The sequence below is a fragment of the Eublepharis macularius genome, chromosome 11, assembly GCF_028583425.1.
Source record: "Eublepharis macularius isolate TG4126 chromosome 11, MPM_Emac_v1.0, whole genome shotgun sequence".
Classification (NCBI taxonomy): Eukaryota; Metazoa; Chordata; class Lepidosauria; order Squamata; family Eublepharidae; genus Eublepharis; species Eublepharis macularius.
The window spans coordinates 46,219,904-46,246,005 of NC_072800.1; the positions used below are offsets into that span (position 1 = coordinate 46,219,904).

A 26,102-nucleotide genomic window follows, 5' to 3' on the forward strand; every position below is an offset into this window, starting at 1 on the left:
TTAAGGAAATATATTATTTACTTTTCAAAATTACATCTGAAACAGTCACATATACACATTTGTCATGATATAAAATCTACTGAGCAAATTTAGAATAACGAATTGATGTTTATACATGAAGTTATTTGTGTGAATGGAAAACGGATCATGGTCTATAAACTGTAGGCATTCCTCTCCCTTTCCACCGACATATCTACACAGCAATTTTTATCATCTATTTTTATTTTGTGCTAAACAGCTGCTGCTACCACCACTTTTCAAAGAAAATGTTCTTCTGAGCCACACCAAGATTTTCTAGCAGCTTGGAGATGGATTCTATCATTGGCGGTGGACCACAGATGTACCAGAGTGTCTTCTTATAAACATATTTTTCTAGATCTTTTCCAGATATTCTTCCTTCTAATAAAAAGAGATACAAGTTAAGAAAAATCCTTATGTAATTGTTTAGGGGTAAAAAAAGTGGGTGGGTAAAAAGATGGCTAATGTTTCAACAGCTAGGTCTCTTTCTGCTGTTTGGGCAATTTACAAGGATTTTACTGCCATCCTTATTAGATTCAGATTTACTGTTTTAGCCAAAGGCCAGTTATTATTAACAGAACCATGGTAAATGTTTTTGTTCTGCAATATCCTAGAAAGAGATCAAAACTATCTAGCTGCGGCATAACAGAAGGTGAAACAAGATCATGTCTACCTTTAGGCTAGTTAAATACTGCCAAAGTAAATAAATAAGATTGTCTTGAAACATAGTGAGAAAAGGGGAACAGAATTTTAATTTGCAGTGAGTGCAAATAATAGCTGCAACCAGATAAGCTGTCTGCTATATTTGAAAGATTATACTCTTCTCATGGATGATGCTTCAGTTAATAACTGGATTCTTTTTCTTGTTAATGCTTAAATGGTTTGAAGCTTAAATCTGGCCAAAGAGTTAATTTCAGTATAACAAAAACAACAATATTTGATTTATATACCACCCTTCCGGACAACTTAACGCCCACTCAGAATGGTTTACAAAGAAAGCTATTATTATCCCCACAACGAAACACCCTGCAAGGTGGGTGAGGCTGAGAGAGCTCCTAGAAGCTGTGACTGATCCAAGGTCACCCAGCTGGCTTCAAGTGGAGGAGTGGGGAATCAAACCCGGTTCTCCAGATTAGAGTCTCATGCTCTTAACCTCTATACCAAACTGGATCATCAACTTATCACCAAAGTGACAATTCACAACACAACGACTATTTTTTAAACTCATTGGTAGAACACACCCTTGACATAAGGCTGAAGGTTCTCACAGATTTCTGATCTCTGCTGTGTAACATGGAAACTGCATGTGATCTTTCCAGGAAATGCATCTGTTAAACCAAGGATGTGTTTCTGGAATGTGAAAGATGCCAAAGTTAAATAAATCAAAGCAGATGCAATCTGCAGAAATCCAACACCACAGATTTAAAGATTTGAATTTACAACACTCTATTTTGAGAATCCTCTTGTCTGAAAGGATATGCAACTTCATTTTTACCATTGTACAGGATTTCTTTATCTGCAATCCAAGCATGCTTTTAATCGTAGATAACGTTTCTTGCAAATAAGTGAGTTCAGAGTGGTTACGCACTTCACCTTCCACTCTCCTCACATAGCTCAACAGGGGGTGAGGAGAGAAGAAACGCACATGTCTCCCCTACTGCCTGCAAAGGCACCCTCAACTTCCCTGCAACCTCTCCAAACTGCACTGCCCCTCCTGAGCCAGCCTTTCAAGCAAAAGGTCCAGCTGGGGAGTAGCAGTACCTCAAAGCAACAGCCTAGTTTGGGTCTCAGGCTACTGCTGCTTCACTGAGAAGTGGCAGAACCACTGAATATATTCAGTTCTTGCCACGGGAGGAGAAGGGCAGTTACCTCTGCAAACGTCCATCTTGGCCCTCCCCCCCTTTCCCCACAAACACCAGTTTTGGCCCTCATACTCTCCCCCTTTTCTAGACTAACAGAGTGGTATGCCACTATCTGCCTTCTCTTCCCGTAAGTTGTTTTCATGGCCCAAGAGTCACAGTGCTCTCCTCAATAACTGGTCCAGATCAGTGAGATATTCTTATTTCATTTGGCTCACCCTAAACAGCAGCTCATCTGAGTTTTTGGCACTGTAGAACAGATTAGTTGTTCCCATATGATATCCAGTTCCTCTATTCTCCTGTTTTTGATGGAGGTCTGCGACATGAAGCAGTATTGAAAACAAAGGGTTAATTCCTACTCCACCTGCAATCAGCACGAGGTCTGCAGGGGAGTCAGCAGGACGAGGATCAAAGAAGAAGTTGCCTCCCACTCGCAAAGCCACCTCGGAGTTGAGAGCACACTAAAGAGGAAAGAGAGAATTAAGAAAGGATGGTTAGTTGGAAAGCAAATCAGACAGCAGAGTGCAAGAACTCCAACAGCAAAGATAAAGCTCTGGCAGGCTGAAGAGACACATGGTCACCGGCAGCAACATTCACTTGGGAAGAAAAAGTTTAGTCCATCTAATAGGCACATTCCTCAAAGTTAAGAATGTTCTTTGGCAGATTGCTCTGAGTGATAAGGCAGGGGCAGTCACATTATTCTACAGAATCAAGATAAGCATGCTTGCTGTTCAGAAGAACTCCCAAGAGATTTTAGGATCCCCAGAAGCTGCTTTGATAGAGTTGTTATTATACCTTTTATGTTTGAAAAACAACAGTTTTTAAAAATTACAATCCCTGAAATCAAACTTTTATGTAAAAAGTTCCCAGGAAAACATTAAGTAATGGGAAGAAATGATGTCCTTATAATGGATCACTCTATTTTAAAAGCTGCATTCATTTTAATGTTCATCTTACAATTATAGGCAGATGCATGCAGATCTTATGGGCATATGATAACCAGAGGTGTTACCAATCACAGAGACTCAGGCATGCTTCTGGGGTAGATTTTTCACCCCTTCAATGCAAACCAAATCATGAAATAGTGATTTCCTCTGGCTTCCTGTTTAAAGTAGCTTGTTCATTCAAATGAACTATAGTTGGACAGATTTTTTTAAAAGGTACATTCATAAGGATAGCAACAGCTCAAGTACAAAAAAGGTTATATCCAAATACCATTCTAGAGACTTAGAATACATATATTCCTCCCAACTCCAAAAGAGGCAACAAAAAACATGACTGAAATATTGCTGAGGCCAAGTAGGAGTATGAATTTTTTCCTTAAAAAATCGAAAGCTTATTTAATTACTGGAAGGGTTATTTAAATGGGAGAACTCCAAGAGGAAAAAAAATTCTGGCATGTTTTATCAGTCTGATGAGGAAAGTCAGATGAGTGCTAGCACGGTATAATGGTAAGACCCAGGTTCAAATCTCCACTCTGCCACGGAAGCTTGCTGGGTGACCTGGAGCCATTCACATCTTCTCAGCCTAACCTACCTCAGAGAGTTGTTTCAAAGATAAGATGAAAGTTACAGTGTTTCTGATGAACAGAATCTGTTCCAGCATCACCTCTCCCATGGAACACCCAATGAGAGATAACAGGATGCTGGGGTTTGGGATGGGTGAAACTTAGCGAGAGGGGAGGATTTGGAGGCTGTGCAGCCTGAATAGAGCTGATTTCTGAGAACTGATACTCTGTGATTATTGACTGTTGGAATGAACTGGGATTGAAAAGTTCAAATATTAGAAACAACGTATATCTGTGCTAGAACTCTAAAAGTTGTAAATAAAGACTAGTTCCTTCTTGCTGTTTAAAACCTGATGACTGGATGTCTAGGATCTTAGCAAAAGTAAAACACACACACACCTTTCTGGCCATGGCCAATATATTTAAACTAAATGGTGGCAGTGTGTAAGAGAAAGCAAACACTGAGTGCTTACTCCAATAGCCCTGGGCAGTAGCTTGGAGAAGGGTACTGAAGTTAGGCAACTGGCTGCCTGTCTGGTGAAATCCCTGGAAAAAGGAGAGAGGAGACTCTATGTGAACTTGGGTCAGGGCTCTTTGCCTGTTAAAACAGGGACTAGATGGGTGGTGTATTGTGACTGCCCTGATCTGCCTGTGAAGCCCCAAACTTGTGCAGGGAAGGTTTATGGCAGATGGTTTGACATTTGCAACTCTCTGGTTTGATGTTGGGATTCTCTGGTTCCATTGATTCACTTTGGTTCTGTTGGGCTTTGTTGGTTCATTTTGTTTGTTGCACTGAAAATGAGACTTGCATTTGGGACTGGCTTTTGGCTAGGGATTGCCTTTGCTTAAGGTTTCCCTTTGCATGGAAAGCCTTGGAAATGTTTCCCTGATAGGAAACAATGGAGACTGGCTGAGGGCAGCTTGTTCAGGGGCTCATAGAACTGGACACTCGGGTCTAATCTTCCTGAAGCTTGGGGGGGGGGGGTCTTTAGTGGATAGGAAGGAGTAGGACTCCTGCAAATGTGGTGGGGTTTGCTTGAAAAATGACCCCACCCCAAGCCTCCTGGATAGTTTCCCCCATTATTTCCCATAGGAAATAACAGCCAGATAAATTCAGGATTCTCTAACCAGATTAGAGAATCTGACCTGGACTTTTGGGATACCGAATTTTTTTCTTTTTGTATCCCTGAAACCTTGATTCGGAGCACCCCAATTTTTTGGTGCCTATCCCTAACTGCACCTCTGTTCAGAAAGTTACTAACTATTCTATATAGTAACCATTAGCAGAAAAAAAATACGTATAGAATCTTTTGCATCTATTTTTAATTTTTTTAAATATTGTTTTGAAAATTATACAGTGTTACACACATATGCACCTAAACAGATACTAAAAGTTGCCTGAATCAGTCAGTATTTGTCTTTGCCATGATTCTATATATCATTGATACTCACTTAGGATTTCAGGAACCACATGTAGCTATTTGACATGCTACCTCTAGCACTTCTGGCCATTGTTCCTCAATGTGGCACCTATTCCCATGTTCCAGGAAAGTGTGCAAGGCGTTTGGACAGTAGGGATTGCAGTTGGCACTGAAACATCCACTGAAGGGACTGGAGGAGTGGTAAGATGCAAGCCTCCCTGAGCTGCAGACCTCATGCCAGAAATGGAAATAAAGGGCCTGTCTTCTCCAACAACCCCCGTCTTTGTAGCCTCTGCGCTTTGATCCCAACATCTGGCCAGCTGCTGAGAGGAAAGCAAGCTGACCACAGAGAGACAAAAAAAACACCAGAACCATGGAAACCACCCAGGAAAAGGGCAAGATGACCACAGGGAGGTGGTGGTGGTTTTACTTCCGTTTCTCCACTGCCACGTGCCTTGGCAATCTCACTGTCCCCCCTAAGATGCTTCAAGCTAAGCAGAGAATAAGAAGGCAGAGAGGGAAACCCTCCCCCTTCACACCCTTATTCCAGAAACACAACGGCTGGCTAAGGCTCAGCAATGGTAGGTAGAGAAAAACCTACATGTTCAGAAGTAATCCAGTAATTAAAAGGATTATCATTATATATCTACTATTAAAAATTACATGTTATATTATCGTATGAGTGTGTTTGCTGGTCTCGTATACAGGGCACCCTGTAGTCACATGGCTCTTTTGGTTAATAATAATTCTGAATGTGGCTCCTCGTGAGCTGTGGAGTGAGTACCATAGTTCTGTATCACAGCAAAAGTTAATAAACTAACACTGCATTTATCTTAAGACAGAAGCCTATGAGTCAGGCAAACTCTCTGAACTAACGCTATCCAAGCACTCTTTGTGGCAGTATCATATTTGTCTCCCAGTTTATTTCCCTTGCAGTTACTAATAAATTCAAGAATGCCTTTTTTTTTTAGACGCAGTGCACGACCCAACCCCATCTTTGTTAAGTTTCTTATGTCTTCCATTTATGGCTTACAAAAGTATCCAATGTGCATGAGAATGGTCATCTTGGAGATATACACGGTCAGCATGAAAAACTAAAACACCAACATAATAGTTATGTTAATGATAATCAGCAGTAATCCAGGCTAGTTAAAGAATTTCTGGTGTGCTCTCGTTAATCCAAACGTAAACAACACACTTTCTCTAGAATTAGCTACTGTTTAGATTGGCTTTCAGGGCCACAACAGTATGAATGTAATTTTAAAAAAATTAAGGCAGAAAAGCACATTAAGGAAGGAAGGCAGCCTCCAAGGAGATGCCTCAGAGGGAGATAATTATGAGGCTAGGTTTTACAAGGTCCCTAATGGGCAACAGGGAATCAACAGGAAATCTCCACAAGCATTCATATTAGCATGTGTGGTCCATACTTTGCCAGAAAGTCTTTCAAAATGAGTTATTTTATTGAAATTCCAATGATGCATGAAACTAACCTATTTAAGCAGCAGTAGGAGCACATTTTATGGTCACATGGTAACTGATGGATTAGGATCAACCTGGGGATTCTTTATGCTCAAGTGATAAGACTGCATTGATTTTACACTGAACAGCTAGTCAACAATATAAGAGCTTATTTCTCTTGACCACAATAACGCTAAAGGGGGCCGAAAAGAGGAAATGTTGTTCATGCAAACTACTGCAAAGGGTACCAGACCATAACAGCAGCTGATGTGCTCTGCTGTTGACATTCATGTTAGAAGAAATGCAGTCCACAAAACATTCTGGTCACTGTCTGTATATGCTGGAGAGAGGGGAAGGAACGGGTTCTTTGTTCATGGGAGCAATTAGACAAACTGTAATTAAGAAAAAAATTAAAGACAGAGCCTACAATTCCAGGAGAAGAAAGTAGCCTTATTACAGAGGTCAAACTAATTTTCTTCCCTGGGATATGGGGTACAAAACAAACGAAATGCGACACAAATACCAGTCTGGACATAACTATATTCACATACTTGTGTGTGCACCCAATGAGCAGGAGGATGTGTGGTATGTTTTACTGCTAGTTCCAACTCTCCCTCTTGTTCCAGAAGACCAGGACTTGAACATATTGAAAATCCGCCAACAACAGCGACGCCAGGTATAAAGAAATCAACCCTAAAAGAAAACACAGGATTCTTAGGATGCTCATAAGGGACCTTGTATAGCTTAACTAGATGCTACTTGTCTGCATTTCTCACCTCTGCACATTTCTCCTAGCTCTAATCAAGCTGATTAAATTTTGCATTGTACCTGTGCATCTGGAGTCCAACTGGCCCTTCTTTTTAACATCCCTCTCACCTTCTGATCCGAATATACGGGCTGATGCTTTTTTATTCTAATTTGTATATGATGAAGTCAGCATTAACTCATGAAAGTCTGGTAGTGGTACAAACTTCTGTCAAGTCATAGCTGACTTATGGTGACCCCTACTGGGGTTTTTGAGGCAAGAGAATAACACAGGTGGTTTGTCATTGCCTGCCTCTGCAACCCTGGTCTTCTTTGGAGGTTTCCTGTCCAATTGCTAACTAAGGCCAGCCCTGCTTTGCTTCTGAGACAAGATCTGGCTTGCCTGGACTATCCAGGTCAGGGTCATGAAAGCGTATACTCTGGAAAATTTTGTTGGTCTTCAAGGTGCTACTGGACTGGGATTTTGTCCTCAACAAAAACAGATCATTTAATAGGTAGAATGATGTGTCTTCTGCTGCTTGCGGAGTTTTTTCGAAATAAACCAGCAAAGCTAGCTGCAGTTCGGGACTATTTTGGAAAATACCAAATTTAGCACTCCACAAAAGGGTGAAGTCATGTGCCCTAAGTAATACTATCCAACTTGGCTTCCGGGGCAGAGGGCACTGCTAAACTCAGTCTTTGCTAATTATAATGACCACATTTTTCTATAGTTCTGCTCTCTGTCTTCCAAGGGAACCAAGTGTGCAGATTAGAGACAGATCCAAATTACTATGGGCACTTCTGTCTTCAAGGGAGAACAGCCACAACTTGCTTCCCTGTCCCAGTAGCTCTCAATGTAACCTGAAATCCTTTTTTGTGTGTGCACCTCCCATGTTTATTCCAGTTAAGTTTGCAACATCTCATGTACTCCATCTTAAGATGGTTAAAATGGAAGCCTGTGAGGCCTTTCCCTCATGTCCTGGAACGTCTGATTGCCTCCCTCCCCATTTCATTAAAAAACCCACTGCATCTATCATGAGAAGAGTTATGTGGAACTCAAAAGCTTGCTTGCTACTAATACAAAGTGTGCTGCTGCTACTTTGAGGCTAGCATGATTCCCTGAAATCTGCTACTCAACTTTGTGCAACAGTTTTGTTTCCATAGATCGAGTTCTGAATACATTATATTTGTTGTTTGACAGGTTCCTGCCAAGTAACTCATTGGCCACAGCAATAATGTGCCATGGACATTTAGCAGTTCAAGACTTTGCATGTTACCAAACTCATACAAAGTAGACTCAAGTCTAAATTCATGCCTCTTCCAGGAAAACTGAACAAATAGTTTTCTTCTATTCCTGTATTATTCCCAGACCACCATAAATACTTTTACCAGTCCAAATACAGGCAGTTCTACCAAGAGTTACTTATTGGTCATACAGTTAGGTCAGTAATAAAGTTGCCACAGATCAAAGATCCATGTGCTGCTGCAGGCCAGGATCTGAGCTTGTTCCCACTGAAAACACAATTAGATCCTCTGCAATGCTACACTGCCTGCAGAAAGGAGAACTTGTTTTCAATCCACCAACAATCTTGTAAGAGATGATGATGCAAACTTGATTCAATATAGATTACGTTCATAACCTGCATTCAGTCCAGCAGTGATTTTCAAAGTAAATGAATATGTGTAGAGTATGCAACTGATTTTATTTTACCTGCATGGAACTTCATTCAGCAGAGGATCTACAATGAGGTGTCTGCTTCCACATGCCCATCATCTTTATTGGCTCAGAATGATTGTGAGCTCATTTTAAAAGACGATTTCTTAATCTGCAACTGCACTCACCGTTACTGCCACCACTAAGTTTTTCAAGCAATAGCTATAAACTCTTGAAAAGACCTTAAGTTCATAAATAAGAAGTTTATCCACATTTTATTGCAGATCAAAAATTTTAGCCCACATCAATGAAACGGTGCTGCAAGCTGCATTGTAGCACCCTCTAGTGACAAATATTGTAGCACACATGGAGTTAAAATACATTCATACAGTTCAGTTGGGTACAAATCGTGCGAGGTTTAGCCTCTGTTGAGCAACTGGCTGGTTGTTATACAACATTAGTATCTAATTTAAAACCTACAAGGCTGGCCATGTTTCCTAGTTACTGTTCCACCCCTTCTTCTCTCTTACTGCAAACTTTCAAAGCAGCTTTTCAGCAGACACCACAGCCTCACTAATTCTTTCTGGGCAGGGGCTAAAGAAGATTGGCTTTGACTTTGCACGTCACTAGATAGGTCACGAGCCCATCCCAGTCCCTGTCCAACAAAGACACCTGTGTATGTGTACATATACACAACTGGCAAAAAAGTGTATGTTGAAAATAAAATAAAAAGCCTAAACCAGAACTCTGAAACAAAGTGTGCACACAAGGACTGCATGTATGAGTTCTAGTAAACACAAATATCAACTGAAAGGGAAAGCAGCAAGACGTACAAACAACTTGTACAACAAAGTATATGCAGGAATGTTCTTGGTACAGAACCAAACAGGGCACAGGAGTTCAGATCACCAAGAGCTCAGCTCTATGCTTAATTCGTTATGAATACTGTTACAAGGTATATCCTCCAAAGTAAATAATAAGAGGTTAAAAACTTAAACTGAGCAGCGCAACACACTTTCTTCTACAATATAGCATCACAGATTTCAAACAACAGAGCAGATTGCAATTAGCAAGGGAGGAGGAGATCCTATTTAAACTTGATGAGGGCCTTGCAGAGGGGACCAAAAAGAACCTACAGAAACATCTGAAGCCGCCAGAGTCACATTTCAAAGACTGCACACCAATCTGTGCATTTGCACACTCACAACGATGAAAAGCTACAGAATCCACTTGACTTCATTACAGTACTGCAATATGGTTAACTGAGAAATAATAGCACAGGCGATGAAGCAAGCTCCCCCATACCTAAACGATGCCTCAGCTCAGTAAACGGTACTCAGGAATCCTTCACTAATTACAGACAGCAGCAGCAGCTTCCAACATATTCCACCCAGAAAGCTATAGATATTGTATGTAATTATATTCATATAAATGCTATTTATATGCATATATTCATAATTAAACTTCAGAAAATGTGCTATATTGAACAGTCTATCAACACAAGTTGAACAGAAGCTTGATTAGGTGGGAAGAGGATTCTACATATAGCTAAACTCCTCCAAAATAACATGAAAAATATTTCCTTCTGAAATTTTCTACATATGCTACCTGAGCATTGGGTATAGGCTCCTCCTACCTAACAGAGAGAGAGAGAGAGAGAGAGAGAGAGAGAGAGAGAGAGAGAGAGAGAGAGAGAGAGAGAGAGAGAGAGAGAGAGAGAGAGAGAGAGAGAGAGAGAGAGAGTCCACAGCATAGCCTTTAAAGCTGAAATTGCACCCAGAAACCTCCTTGCCTGGGCTGCTGTCACCAATCCTACATAACAAAGGCACTCTCTCTCAGGAAAGTCAATAATGAAATACCTGTATTACTTTAATGGAGTTTGACTCTTCCCTTTATTTATATGAAACATAACCAAAACTCAGCCCCAATGTTCCTGGTGCCCCTTTCGTTTCTTTATATCCCACTGTTCAAATGGAAGGGCCTCAAAGTGGCTTACGTTTCAAACTTCTTCCCCTCCAGACCATTTATTACATTATTCTCAATGTATACTCTGGAAAGACCTTAAATGGCAACTGCAAGTCAACAGCAGTACAGAGAATTTAGGCCAAGTCTCTAACAAGGATGTGGAGCAAGCAGCAAAGTAAGAGAGAATAGGGTTGGATCCTATGAAACTCTCCTATTAGTGATGGTTGTTGGGGGTTTTCCGGGCTGTATTGCCGTGGTCTTGGCATTGTAGTTCCTGACGTTTCGCCAGCAGCTGTGGCTGGCATCTTCAGAGGTGTAGCACCAAAAGACAGAGATCTCTCAGTGTCACAGTGTGGAAAAGATGTAGGTCATTTGTATCTACTCAGGAGGGGTGGGGTTGAGCTGAGTCATTCTGTAAGAGTTTCCCAGGGTGTGGAATGCTAATGGCGGGAGGCTTCACTGTATCCTGAGGCGGTTCTTTTGCATATGGATTGGTGCTTGATGTGCTAATCTTCTCTGCAGGGCTATTGTCGGGTGTGGAGTGTTTTGTTGGCCTGGTGTTTTTCAGAACTGGAGCCCATGCTCTGTTCATTCTTTTGGTGCTACACCTCTGAAGATGCCAGCCACAGCTGCTGGCGAAACGTCAGGAACTACAATGCCAAGACCACGGCAATACAGCCCGGAAAACCCCCAACAACCATCGTTCTCCAGCCGTGAAAGCCTTCGACAATACATCTCCTATTAGTGTTGATGTTTTCTTCTCTTGCCAATCGAAGAGCTTCCTACGATCCAAACTATATTTGTCCTGCAATCAACCTCAACATACTCATGCTTAAAAGAGTCTCAAACACTTTGTAAAGATTCCACTAAGCTGCAGTTTGTGATGGCAAACCTCCCTAGGAGGACATAACTTGAACAAAATCAACTAGACCTTGGAAAAAAAGAAAAATCAGCAGGACTTCTATGTTATGCAAATGCAACAAAAAAGAGTGTGCATGTTTGCACTGGAAAAGCAAACCCTGCCACTTCATTAGAAAAGTAGGCCTTATTAACCTTTTCCCTCATGGCCCAGTTCTTAGTGCCACTCATTAGAACACAATCACACTTACAAGCTGCACCACAGAAAGTCAGAATGCCAAACAGAATTAGAATGCTTTAAAGAAAGATAATGAAAAGAGTAATTATAATTAAAGATTCCAGTTTTCAGTATGATAATTACCAAAACATTTTGAAGGGTAAATGTTTCTCCGAGAACCAGCCAGCTCAAATTTAGTATGCATCTGTGCACATGTGCAAAGACTTGTGGCAAATTACTCCACAAACATGAATTATTGCAATCAGCATCTTGTTTTCTTGTTCTAAATGTAAAAGACTGCAAAATTATAACTGTAGAAGTAACTCATGCTATTAACACCCTAACACACAAACTTTGGTTCCTACAAAACCTGCTCGCCAGATGGACCTACAAAAGAAGGTTCAGTCCACCCTCAAAATGGCATCTAAAGCAATTCCCTCAATAAACCCAAAGTAGCGAATTCTAACATGGAATGTTCAATAAAGATCGTTTCCCTGAAGCATTAAGGGCAACAATAAGGAAGGGACCATGGCTCAGTGAAAGAACACATGATTTGCATACAGAAGGCCCCAGATTCTTCCCCAGAATTTTGAGTTAAAGGATCAGGTTGCAGGTGATGAGAAAGAGTCACTGCCAGTCAGAGAGAAGACCATTTAGCCTGACATGTCGATGATCTGACTTGGCATAAAGCAGCTTTAAATGTTCAACCAGGCTATAGCCAAAGATCCAAAGAACTACTTCAGATGCACCCAGTGGTCAAGCTATTTTTGAAAACCTCTTCAGTTTCAAGAGAGATTTGCCATGTGATATGTAGGTCTGCTGTTTGAGAAAAGAAGTCCACTGCTCCGTTGGGCATGTGGAAGTAATCATATGATTCACTGGATCAAGGCCACCAATTCTGTCATACAGCTGAAGGTATCAAATAACTTGCATCAATCACAGAGAACACTACATAGATAATGCAGCATACCAGGAGACAATCTCACAGATTATTTGTTCCAGATTAGAGATGGGCACGAACTGCAAGATAAACTAAAGTTCGTCATGAACTGGGCTGGTTCATGCTTTGCGAACCAGCAGTTCATGGAAGTACATCGTCCATGAACTTCCACAAACTGGTCGGCCAGTTCGTTTGGTTCGTGTAAAAGCCCAATACCCCTTTCTGTACTGCTGCAAAGCACCACCAGAGGGACATTTAAACCACCAGAACAGCTTCTTATCAGGGGTCCAAGCCAGTAAGGGGAATGCTCCTTTCCCTGCTGCTGCAAAGCAGCACAGAAAGGGGCATTTAAACCCCCAGATCAGCTGCTTGTCGGGGATCTCCCCAACAAGCAGCTGATCCAAGTCTGTGCTGGGTGAAATCACCCTTTCTCTGCCGCTGCCAAGCAGCACAGAAAGGGGCATTTAAACCCCCAGATCAGCTGCTTATCAGGGATCGCCCTGACAAGCAGCTGATCCAAGCCGGTGAGGGGAATGCTCCTTTCCTTTCTGCTGCAAAACAGCACAGAAAGAGGCATTTAAACCCCTGGATCAGCTGCTTGTCAGGGATCTCCCTGACAAGCAGCTGATCCAAGCCAGAGGGGGTGAAATACCCCTTTCTGTGCCACTTTGCAGCAGCATGGAAAGGAGTATTTAAACCCCACGAACCACGGACTGGTTCACGAACTGGGGCAAGTTCATGAAAGCTTCACATGGTTCGTTTTTTTCTAGGTTCATGTCCACCTCTATTCCAGATGTTTCATTCAAAGGTGATGAGTGGGAAAAAGTCTTGGTGGCTGTGAATTTCATAAAAATGCATCACTTGAATTTATTTGTATAAATTTATTGTCCCCCTAACTTAGATCCAAACTACAGAAGATGCAGGAAGAACCATGAAAGGATCTCTTGAGCAGTACTTATTGGTAAAAACAGCAGCTGTGGAGGCCCTGATTTGGACCAATGCCATGATGCTCAGAGGTTTAATCCAAACTTCCTGTGCATTTTCCCATTCTCAAACACCATCCTGCAACTATTACTTGCTGTTAGAGGAAGTGTGCAGACATCATTCAGGTGACTGTTGTGGGTTTTCCGGGCTGTATTGCCGTGGTCTTGGCATTGTGCAATGCCAAGACCACGGCAATACAGCCCGGAAAACCCACAACAGCCATCGTTCTCCGGCCGTGAAAGCCTTCAACAATCATTCAGGTGAGATGGACAACTGCAGTTCTACCTCTCCCTAAGAATAGCCAATGGGAGCTGACAGAATGTTGAATATGGTGACAGTTGGAAAAGGCAGTTAACTGAAAGTTTATGGAGCTGAGGGAAAGTTGTATAGAGCAGAGATAGGCTTTAAGCCAGAGAGATATACAGAAGCTGAGTCTGTCCTGGTTGGGAAGGAAACTTATACTTAAGTGTCTGAAATAAGGAGCTCTGACTCTTGAAAGCTTACACTCTGAAAATCTTGTTGGTCACTAAGGTGCCACTAGACTCATATCCTGCTGTTTTACTGCAGAGCAATATGGCTACCCACCTAAATTATACTTAGTACAAAATGACCTGAATGTGTGAATAAACTAAAAGGTCACTAAAAGTGTGAAGAAACTATCAATATATCTCTATGAACCACTTTTGTGCTATTTAGCCTTTAATAAAAGTTCACTTCTTATTTATATTTAAACCCTACTGACTGAAGGTAGTCTGTATTAGGGAAGAGAAACACATACACATGCACAAACATCTATAATGCCTTGACTGCTCTATAAAACTAGATCTGTGGAAATTAGTGGCAGTGGGAAAAGTAAAGCAGTGTGGAGTTCCTTGGCCCCAACAGCCCTAGGTAGTAGCTAGAAGAAGGGTGGTTAATATTGGGAATTGGCTGTCCCATCTGCTGGCGTCTCTGAAAGAAGGAGAGAGGTTCAGGACTGCGAGTGTGTGTGAAAGGGTCGGGGCTCTCTGTCTAGTAAAGAGAGAGAACACTGGCAGCGCATTATAACTGCCTTGGACTGCCTGAAGACCTGAACCTGTGAAGAGAGGTTTTGTGTGAGAAGGGGTTACAACATCAGGCAACCTATACATTTCCCTCAAACAGCAGCTCCAGGGGACTATCTGAGGACAGAAAAGTGGCAAAGGGGGGAGAGGTTAACACACACTTGCTTTGCAATCCCAATCCAAATGGATGTATTCCCACTGGCTGCTATTTACCAATAAAAACCACATTAGATTGCCTGAACAACCCCTTCACAGGTCTTGCAGAGTCTCCCTTCGTTCACCTCTTAGGTTTATACTTGTAAATTTCTCCTCTTTTTTATAAATCCAGAACAGAGCCTTACCATTGTCCTGCCTTGAAAGTAAATTCTTTATCTGCAACTGCCAAACGGAGCCTTTTTACTGTTTCAGATTCACTGGTAATTCCACACACTTTTGCTTTAGAAATAATCTAAAAGACAAACAAAATTTTCTGTATGATTACTATTCTTTACAAGGAAGGAGCACAAGACTCAGAAGACGGAAAATATCTTGTGCACAAAATCATGCTTCCGGCAACTGATGGTTAGTGCCAGACTGTGACACCAAAAATTCTCAACTACATTGTTTGGCTGCTACCGACTGATGACCCATATTTAAAATTCTTGATTCCCAAGCAGTAAGGATTTCATTTTGCTGATATTCTATAACTTAATTCCTTTGATCTAAGAATACTTGAAATTTTTCTTAAAAATTAAGCGAATTAAGCAAAAAAAGTTATTTACAACTAAATCAACTAAATGCTCAGTTCACAGGCAAAACACCACTTTTTTTTTAAAGATAAATTCTCAGAGCAGAATCCATTTGTAGCACAGATGCAGAATCAGCGTGCAGCGTGCAGCAGGTTCCCATCAGACTCCACAGAAATCGTCCTCCATTTTCCTACACAGGTGCAGGGAGGGGAAGTTTTGGGAACACCTCTGTCAGCTGTGAAGTATCCAAGCTGGGCTTCTGCTTCTCTTCCCATTGGCAGGTACTTAAAAGCCTGCTTATGGTCAGATACAGGAGCCAAATGGGCTTGGCCTGTGGCCCTGAGTCAGCTACCCAGTGGATATAAGACCAGCCCAAGAGTTGGTGTTGTACATTTTTGGTTTTTCCTCCTTATTTGTTTAAATATTTTTTGTAAGCTGCTTTGTGTCCCCAGTTGCATAAATGGTATATAGATGCTTAAATAAAATACAGTAACCATGAGTGAGGATGTATGCAATGAGCCATCACAGGGAACCTGAGATCTGCTAGCTTCCCCCATATTTCCATCCAACTTTCCCTCTCTGCGCTATGGTATTCCAAAGCCCTAAAAGAGAAACAGGGCTCAGCTGGGTCTCATGGAAAACCCCCCACATGGTGCCCACAGTTTGGATGGTGGAGAAAGGCATCATGATGAGAATATTTTCCATACAGCATCTTTGGATTCCTCACCACTTAATGTTCCTATGCAGAAAGACCCTCAGAATTGCAGTACTTCACTCAGACATACAACGCAGAATCCAAATGCAAAGATCTGAAACCTTCAAGTAACTGTACAGATTGAACACATATCAGACTATTCAAATGGTTGAAGAACAAATAGGCCTAAAATGTCCTTCACCCTCATATTTATTGATGTGTGAACAGAGAATCTTCAAAATTCCTGAGAAGTTTTCTCCTAGTTTGATATCCTCCAGTTTGTCCAGTCCCAGAAATAAATGTTTAGCTGCTCCTGCTGGACATTCTCAGCCTGTGCCCTGCTCATTTATGCCCCCCCCCAAATATTTGTGTTAGATTACAGAGTTTAAACATACTGAAAAGTCAGCTTAAGAAGACTCCCTCAAGTCTCCGTAAATTTAGAGAGCTTAATTTTTTTTTAAAAACCCTCAAAACTATCTCATAACACTACAGTTACAACTGTGTCATTTCCCATCCAGAAGGACTGGCGTCCAAGAAATGAAATTTTAACCAGCAACGTTTTAATTTAAAACATATGGCAGGAAATGAATCTCTCTATAAAAATATTTCAACATGTCTACTGTCCAGTAAAACAACAGGATGCTTGCCAACTAAAAGCAAGCATATTTATCCTTAACTTTAATAGACGTTAGGCCAAAAGAATATTCATACTAGTAAAACAGTCTTCGGCCATCATGATACTTGGTAAATGTTATCCCTAATATAGAAGCCCCAGGGTAGGAAATGAGTACATATTTTAGCCTTACCCTTTTCACATTAAACTATGACCTGATCTGTGAACAGAGTATTGCCAGTTTTTATTAAGTCCTTAACACAAAATTGTTATAGTCAACATGTTTGAGTGAGGACAATCTAAAAAGGTGCAAAAGGGATAGAAATGTGCTCAATTTCTCCACTTATTCCCTTTGGAATTATTCTCCCAGATTTGTAAATAAACCTCATCGCCAAATAAATGTCAGAGTGTCTCTATGCTAAGCAGATTCTTGAGTGCCACAGAAAAGAAGCTGAGGCTAAACTGAACAGCATTATCAACTTGCTCACCAAGACTATAGAAATCAGACCCCTATGCCTGCTTTCTTGGTGGTGGTGTAAATTTTCTGAAGTTGGCAAGAAGAGTTCCCTAAGGTCCCACTTTGTTTCTATATAAAGGGGATACCGAATTCCCATTTTGCCCTTTTGAAAACCTCCTACATCAAGAAAATGCAAAGTGTTGGTGACAGATCTAGGAAATGTGAATCTACTTTATGGAAAAAAGCTTAACACTGATACTATTTCAAGGCAAGTTTCCAACTGTTTCAATTACAAGTGCGTCTCACTGCCACAAAGAGCAAATTTTTGTTTAAAATGTTTGTGAATCCTCATAGTACTTGACCAGCAAAGAGGAAAGCAGGGAGGATGTTTTAAAAATTGTGCTGCTGCTTGTTTTTTTAAAAGATCTCTATTTATTCCTTGAAAACAGGTTTTTGGTAAGATATTTATTTAGTCAAAATGTTTATATCCTGTCTTATCTCCTCAAATTCACAATGGCTAATCATAGATCCAGAGGAGGCTAATGGCTAATCATGTAACCCAAGTTGCAAGGGCACAACACGCAACAGTCCATTGACAAGACTGAAAATGGAGAGTAGATTTTAAAGGACGTAGAATTAAAAAGAACACACAAAATTATACACACACATGGACATGACCATTGCTGAGCATTACTCTGTGTCCAGTAATGAGGTAAGAACTAGCTATTGTGACAATATTTTCTGTGCATGCTTTATTTCAAAGTCCTTTGTGTTCAATACTGCCTGCTTACTCACTTGAAGGCATTTCATTTTTAACAAGCTACTCTGGCACGTACTGTCACTAAAAGAGGACAAGTGGCACACAATCTCAGAAAGAAGCTTAAGACATCATCAAATGTATCCGGTCATTTCACAAACCACATCTGCCAAAAAACATCATGAGCCCCACACAAAGGTTATTTTACTTTCTCTTGCCCCCTTCTGCCGAGATCCATCTCAGCCATCACATGAAAAGAAAGCGTATCACTCGTCCTTCACATGAACAGTGCTCTCCAGGTGCACTGTACCCCCCTCCACCACCATTCCTTTCCTCCAGGGAGCTCAGGGCTGGGTACCCTGTGCGTTCTCCTAATTTTATCCTTCCGGCAATGAGCACCAACAATGGGCAAGTTTTGCAGCAGGGCTTTTGCTCAATCCTGGGGTTTCCCCATCTTCTGGCAAGTCAAACAGGAGAAGCAGAAATGTGCTGTGTCCTTCCCCATCACTGACCAGAAGCCGTTGCATGCTATTCTCTCCTCTATTTTATTTGCTACAAGATAAGAGTTAAGCCAAGACATAATGAATGGGCCAAGGTCATGCTTTTCCTCTTCCCTTTAGCAGAGGCTACTGGATTTATAGCCACTTTGCTGAGGACCCTGAGCCTCCAGGACCTGTGGAATGCCATCCCCTTAGTTGTCCCCCAAGGCTGCTCTGCGCAACACAGTTCATTTCAGGCCTCCATACCACAATACTAACCTCCTGCCGAAAGTCATTTGCTGTTCTCTCCAGATGATCCGACTTCTTTTTGGATTTCATTTTGCTTTAAACACAAAGCACAAAGTAACATTTGTCCTCCAGCAGACTGCACAATCTATCTTAAACAGGGGAAGTCGCATTTAACATTAGCTGGTTTATAAAAGAAGCAATTTTGTTGAGAGGTGGGATAAGATATTTAAAATAAATAATCTAACTGATGAATCAACTAAATGTTACAGCACTAAAACTTATAACTGTCTTATGGGTACATTTCAATCTCTGTCTCTTAGTGTGCATTCTTAAAGGCAATGGGCTTAGGAGGGTGTAACCCTGTTTAAGATTCCACTGTTGAATTAATATATAGCAGTTGAACACATTTATGCCATAGAAATATTTTAAATAAATAAAAATAAATAAATATACCTTACCCATTTACTGTGCAGTAACATAAAGCTGCATGCTTTAGCTGTAAGAATGATGAGCAAATAGGAATAACAGCAGTGCTACTTCTCAGTAATGGAGGAATAGCAAAAACAGCGGCACAAATCATACTGTTCTTTACTCTTAATTCCACCTGTAAAGGCAATTTTAGAAGTACATAATTTGGATTTGTTGTTCTGTTTTCTCTCTCTCTTTCTCTCTCTCACACAAATCAATAAGGAAGCTTAGACAGCCATCTCAAGCAGTCAGATCTGTTCGACTCTAAAACGAACAATTTGACATCCAACTAATCACTCGTTACCCTTATCACAAAAGTATTTGCAACTTAGGAGGGTGGAAAAGTAAAAGTAGTCCATTCCTGGGCAGGTGGTGACATCACAGACACTTCCCATGAGTCAGATGTTTGCATCATAACAACATTCCCCTTTCTACTCGTGGCTATTCCAGCCAGACACACCTAGCCTGGAAACAGTACCCTTCTCATCAGCATATGTGGTTCCTCCCAATCCCCAAAGGCTGGTTTTCCCATCACTGAATATGCTGATGAGTTCCAAACCAGCTGACATTGAAGTCTTGGGCACGATGAAGCAGAAGAGATGGAAGGATACCAGCCAAGAAACAATACCATTGGCTAGATCAAAATGTAAAAAATAAATCCTACTGAGCCTCCACCTACCAGTTAAATGTAGATCACTGCATCACAACACTGTTTCTGAGACAGTGGAAGCTTCGTACTACAACCAGACCTAAATGTGCTACATCTGTTCTGATACACCATCTCAGACTGATAAAATGCATACTTTGTAAAAATTATATCCTCAGCTACTCAGAAGTTCTTTTACGGTTAAAAAGTTATTTTAATAGGCATGGCAAATGACACTCAGAACACAGAAATACTTATAATACTTACAATAAGTTTACTTATAATACACATTATAAAGATGCTGAGCTACAAATTCTAAAGCAAGTATGTTTTTAGGCAGGTAGCAATTGCATGGACAAGAACTACCACACAATTATTGTTCAATGGTGTGATCTAGTCTAGTATTTCATCACTGACAAACCCAGGTGATTGAAAAATCATAATACAGGACAAGACAATCAAGGACACCTACACGAAGACAAACATTAATAGAAATACTCTTGTCTTAAATGTAGATGGCTAGCAGGTATGCTACTGCAATTGCTACAGTCTGTTTTTTTAACATTTATTGCATATATTTTGTTATATAATGACTTAGTACATAAGAAAAAAGAAAAAGAAAGGCAATTCATAATAAGCAAAAGGATATGTTGTATTTCTTATTTTTTCATTTCAATACATAACAAAGATTGCCTAACATTCCAAAAGTTATCCTTACATTGCAAATTATTTCTTTGCATCTTTTGGTAATGTTAATTTAGTTAATAAAGCTACATTTGCAAACACGATTAAACCAATCTTTCTTGGGCGGGGGAAATATTTTATTCCAATTTGCCACAATAACTATCTTCACAGCTGTAAGCATGGTTGAAACTATCCTTCTGAAGAAAATACAAATCCTTTAAAATGTCCTAATGTTAGGATCCAGTGATATCATTAATGAACTGAATTACATTTAGCCAAAATGCAGAGGAGTTAGCCGTGTTAGTCTGTGGTAGCAAAATCAAAAAGGGTCCAGTAGCACCTTTAAGACTAACCAATTTTATTGTAGCATAAGCTTTTGAGAATCAAGTTCTCTTCGTCAGATGCCTGATACAGAGACTGGTCAAATACAGAAGAGGAGGAGAGAGAAGAGGCAATTAGGGGGAGGAAGCAATCAAAACATTCCTTTGCTAGTATATGTAAACATCTCCTTTTAGTGTGTGTATCAGTTGGCTTCAAAGGAGTTTGCCCTGTTAGTTTGTAGCAGCCAAACAGCTAGACCATCCAATTCCAATGCAATTCCAAGGCCCATACTGCATTGGAATTGGATGGTCTAGCTGTTTGGCTGCTACAAACTAACAGGGCAAACTCCTTTGAAGCCAACTGATACACACACTAAAAGGAGATGTTTACATATACTAGCAAAGGAATGTTTTGATTGCTCCCTCCCCCTTCCTCCCCCTAATTGCCTCTTCTCTCTCCTCCTCTTCTGTATTTGACCAGTCTCTGTATCAGGCATCTGACGAAGAGAACTTGATTCTCGAAAGCTTATGCTACAATAAAATTGGTTAGTCTTAAAGGTGCTACTGCACTCTTTTTGATTTAGCCAAAATAAATTGATTTTCTGAGCAAACCCAAAACACATATATCAGTTCTGCTTATGACAAACCATATCTCCAACATACATCTGAAAGATTTCTATATATAATTGCTAACTTGTGTGGTGTAAGATTCTATTGAAGAAGCATTTTATGAAATTTTCTGTCAAATTCATTGAGATTAATTTTGGAGTAATGTTCTCCCAGATCCATTTCTGTTCCTGTAAACTCAGACCAATTTGTAGATCCTTTCCCATTTCTTCATGTAATTTGGAGGAGTGGTTATCTAAATTTTATAACAGTGAATAAGCCTCAGCTATCACTCCACCATAAATATGATAGTTATTAATTACAATGGCCTGTTCTAAGAGCACTTTTGATTAAGTTTTCCCAAGAACCCCTAAACATCACAAGTTGATCCTATGCACTTTAATGAGAGGTAAGTTTTACTGAGTTTCATAGCCCAAGTAAGCTTGATTAGGGTCACAGCCTTTGTGGGGCATATAATCTAAACAAAACTGTTGCCTTGCCTTGGATTTATTTGAAAACTGCTTGTATAGCCCTTTTTGGTCACTGCTTATACCATTTTTGTACCAAGCAGCTTATAACAACAGTAACATCTGCTGGTGCATAAATTCCAAATATTTCAAAGCTGAATTTTAATAGCAATACTTTTCCAAATCGTTCTTCCCAGTACTAAGAAGGTATTTTAATATAGATAGCCATTGCTCAAATCAGTGTTAGGTTACCACCCCTGTTAGTCTCTTGTCTTGAAAACCTCAGCAGAGGCCACTGTTAAGTTGGCTGCAACTTGACAGCATTTCACACATCCACATACAACTTACCTCTGCCTTTCTGCCTATTCATATACAGCACATTATTAATAGCTTGGCAAGATTCCTTGACTTCTTAAATGCAGGCCTCCCCAAAAGCCCAGCAGAGTCCAGGTGCCAGGAAATGCAGGAAGTATAAGATGAAATGTAATCATTTAAAACTCAGATCTAATTAGGAAAAAACACAGAGGCTGTTCACTAATTATGCTATTCAAAGTTGGTTTTGTGGTTTGTTGTGGAGTCTGGTCCCTGAGTTTGGTCTCTGGCAGATGGCACATATTGTTTGTAGAAACCTGTTTTGGGTTCCTTGCTTACAATTCCCTAATCTAAAGCAGATTCAACGAGCAACAATGTTCCAGTTAACAGAGATATAAGCATGATTATATTTCACCCTGTACTTCTTGCATTTCATGGGCCCTTGACCCTGCTCTTTCTTTTTTCACACTTTTCAAAGCATGGTGAAGATTCATTCATTGCATCAGAGACTTCTACATGTATTACCTGTCCTGAGACAAAGTTGCTGAGAAGTGGGGTTTTTTCCTGCTTTCTGACATCCACCTCCCAGGGTTTCACTACGTTTTCTCTGGTCTTTCTCAAACCTACTTTGTTCTGAAGTTTTGGGAAAGACTGCAGTAAAACCAGAATGGCTGCCATGTGAATGGCAAAGTTTGGCTGCCAGATGGGTGGCAAAATCCATTTTCCCTGACCCTGTCCTCACAGCAGTCACTGCCTCCTTCCACCGAGGGCTTTTTAAAATAATCAGTTTCATACAATTATATTGCTATAAGGTTATAAGTTCAATAATAGGTTCTGTGAATTCCCAGTTGTTGTTTTTTAAAGCCACTCTCTAGCCCTTCCCATTGCAGAGATATAAGCGGAAAGGCGTATCTTCAAAAGGGAAGGGGCTAGATACTGACTTTTTTAAAAAATGAAGCCTGGGAATTCACTGATTCTGTTACACTTTCGGTGCAATCCTAAGAAGAGTTACTCCAGTCTAAGCCCATTGATTAGTCTGAAGCCACTGAAATCAATGGGCTTACACTGGAGTAACACTTAAGATTGCGCTATTATTGTTATAAAAGCATACCACTATAACCAGATGAAATTAACGTTTTTATTGTTTTTAAAAGCCCCAGTTGTCCCAATAGCCACTGCTTGGGACATGGGAAGGGAAACTGCAGGGGAAACTGCCATATGTATCCCCATTGCTGCTGTGTTGTACTGGCAGCTGCACTGGCAACATGGAAACCACAAACTCATTCCCATGTAGGAATGAGTTCCAGATACCAAAATCATCTCATCCTTGGGAATCCCTCTCTTTCAACAGTTGGAGAGAGAGAGATCTTTTGGATCTTTATTTTTGGAAGATTGTGGCTCCCATGGGTCTTAATGAAAAGTTGTACTGGACAAGTGTGTTATATTTTAGGTCATGATTTGTATTCCCAGAACTGTTTTTATAGAGGATTGTTATTATATTTGTTGTCTGTTTGAAGGAACACTCCTTTAATTTGCCAGGATTTGGAGTTAGCAATATTTAGCACAGGTATTTTCAGTGGTGTGATTATGAGTTCACAACTGTTTTACTTTTCATGTTACATTTACGATCTTGGAAGGAATATGCTGTCTGGTAGCAGACCTGATCTGTATATTATATTATATTGGGGTGTTTTTTTGCATCTGAGTCAGTATTTTTGTTGGCATTATATATATGAAGTTCTGAGGATGGGATTAGCAATTGTTTTGTTACATTATAGTGGCAACTATTGAGAATTATTTGTACTTTTGATTTTTAACTTTAATTTTATATAATATTAGCCAACTGGCAAAGATCTGTCAATAGTTAAATCTGGAAAGTGGATCATGAACAGATAAGATAAATGCAAGTTTGCAATTTATGAACAGAGCAGAATAAGCAATTTGAACCCTGAATCTATCTCTATAATAGTGTAAATACTGGTTCACTTCACAAAGTTGTGAGGGTAATCAATGAAACCTGTGTTGCATTTTGCAGTCATGAAGTGGTATTCAGTGTTTCTCAAAGTGTGATCAAGGAATCCATGAATCTGTTGTAATAACAGAACCCTTCTCATACAACCCATCTACTGTGAAAACAATGCCCTCTCTGTATTCTGGAAAAGAATATTCCTCAGCTTCCCATCCCCTTCATATGGCTAGAGTTCATAGAACAGTTACCAACCCCAGCTTCCAAATCACTTCAAAGCACTGGCCCAAAATATGTTGATTGGTGTTCAGCTACCCACAGCTCAGCCTTAGGAACTCTAATTGGTTGAGTGGAACCAAGTAGGTACAGGCCCATAATAACATCATAGTTGTTTCAACTATAAAATTGAACTGGGTTTCACTCTACTTCCTTGTGCATTTAATAGAGACAGAGAGACCACTTTGTATTCATAGACAACAGTAGCCCATCGTAGTTTTCAACTGAACACAAGTTCAGGTTTTGTGAGACACTTTTTTTCTATATCCAAGAGCGGCTTTGAAGGTTTTTCCAGGAACCTTCCAAGCATGTTTAGCGGGGTTCTAGTTAGACTAGCCAATGAAGAAGTTTCTTGTCTCCAGCAAAAAAAATCCTTCCAATCAAGGGGTAAGATATATTAGAACTTGAGCAGACCTTCTGAGTCATGGTCCTCTGTGATCTTACCTTGCAGCCCTCATAGAGAACAAAAACATTTTTAAAGCTTGCTTTTATAATGTAGCTGATTTGACTGTCACGGTCTTATTTCAAGGCTGCAGAAAGACAGAAACCTCAACAAAGCATATGCACCTTGCCACATGTACTCTGAAAACAGTCTGTCCAGCATATGCTAAGGAAGCTGGACTTAGGAAGTCAATACAAAGTTTTAAATCAAAATGGGAGTCTTCAGGTTGCTAAGATGTGGAAGATGAATAGTCCAGCCACAAAAATACAGAAAATAGTGAAGGGGTGTTTGGTCTCTGCAAAGAGAGGAGCCTTACCTGAAAACTCTATCCACAGCGCAACTTTGTGCTTCCTCAAAAGTAAGCCCTGATGAATTACAAGCCAAACCCAACAAGCACAAGTAAATACATACAGGTTACCAACTCACTCACTAAGCAAACCAGAACCTATGTATTACCACCTTCCTCGTTTTAGTGGTTTGGTGTAGTAGTTAAGAGTGCCAGGACTCTAATCTGGAGAACCAGGTTTGATTCCTCACCTCTCCACTTGAAGCCAGCTGGGTGACCCTGGGTCAGTTCTAGCTCTCTGGAGCTCTCTTAGCCCCACCCACCTCACAGGATGTTTTGTTGTGGGGATAATGACATACTTTGTAACCGGCTCTGAGTGAGTATTAAGTTGCCCTGAAGGGCGGTAGATAAATCCAATGTTGCTTTTGTTATCCTAACAACCACCCTGCAAGGTAGGTCAGGCTGAGAGTGACGAGCCCAAGGTCACCCTGCGAGCTTCCATGGCTGAAGAGGGATCTGAACCCACTGCCCAGAGAGCCACTTTGGATAAGGCTTTTTCTACCCCTCAGAGTCACCTTTCATCCTGCCAGGGACGACGGTGGCACTTACTTTCCGCCGCCGGCTATGGCCACCTCCCACTAAGCACTTTCTCTGTCAAAGCCGCCGGTATCAATAACGCTACTTCCTGCCCAGGGTTGCAAGGCGAAAAGACCGCCATCTTGTGGTGTGTCACGTGACGCCGAGACCGGGCCTCCAGACAGCAGGCCAAGCGCTAGTCTCCAGCTAGGGGACGCATGCGCGTTCAGGTCTTTCCACCTCCCCCCTCCCCTTAGAAGAAAGAGGGGAGAAGCGCGTACTTATTTCTTGATGGGCCTTTCTGACTCCAGATTGTACAGGGTTTCCATACTCAGGTAATGCCAATAAAAAGTAACAACAAGAATTCCACCATAGAGATATCCAGGGATAGAGCGTCACTATTCCTAG

The 26,102-nt window shown here is 40.8% G+C and overlaps 1 protein-coding gene across 4 annotated transcripts; it reads right to left on the reverse strand.

The window, feature by feature from the left end:
- Window positions 1-26,057, reverse strand: OXNAD1 (oxidoreductase NAD binding domain containing 1). 4 transcript variants are annotated; one of them, XM_054992183.1, is made up of 8 exons: window positions 25,976-26,057; window positions 19,104-19,249; window positions 18,676-18,739; window positions 15,010-15,116; window positions 6,815-6,956; window positions 2,096-2,338; window positions 1,260-1,368; window positions 1-399 (listed from the first exon to the last, which is right to left on the reverse strand). In XM_054992183.1, the coding sequence occupies exons 2-8, from the start codon at window positions 19,223-19,225 to the stop codon at window positions 245-247; spliced, it is 942 nt and encodes a 313-aa protein (XP_054848158.1). In that variant the 5' UTR covers window positions 19,226-19,249; window positions 25,976-26,057; the 3' UTR covers window positions 1-244. The 4 variants fall into 4 exon arrangements, with proteins under 4 accessions (XP_054848158.1, XP_054848156.1, XP_054848157.1 ...); XM_054992181.1 differs by lacking the exon at window positions 25,976-26,057 and adding an exon at window positions 25,728-25,845; XM_054992182.1 differs by lacking the exon at window positions 25,976-26,057 and adding an exon at window positions 25,694-25,845.
- Window positions 26,058-26,102: the final 45 nt, after the last annotated feature.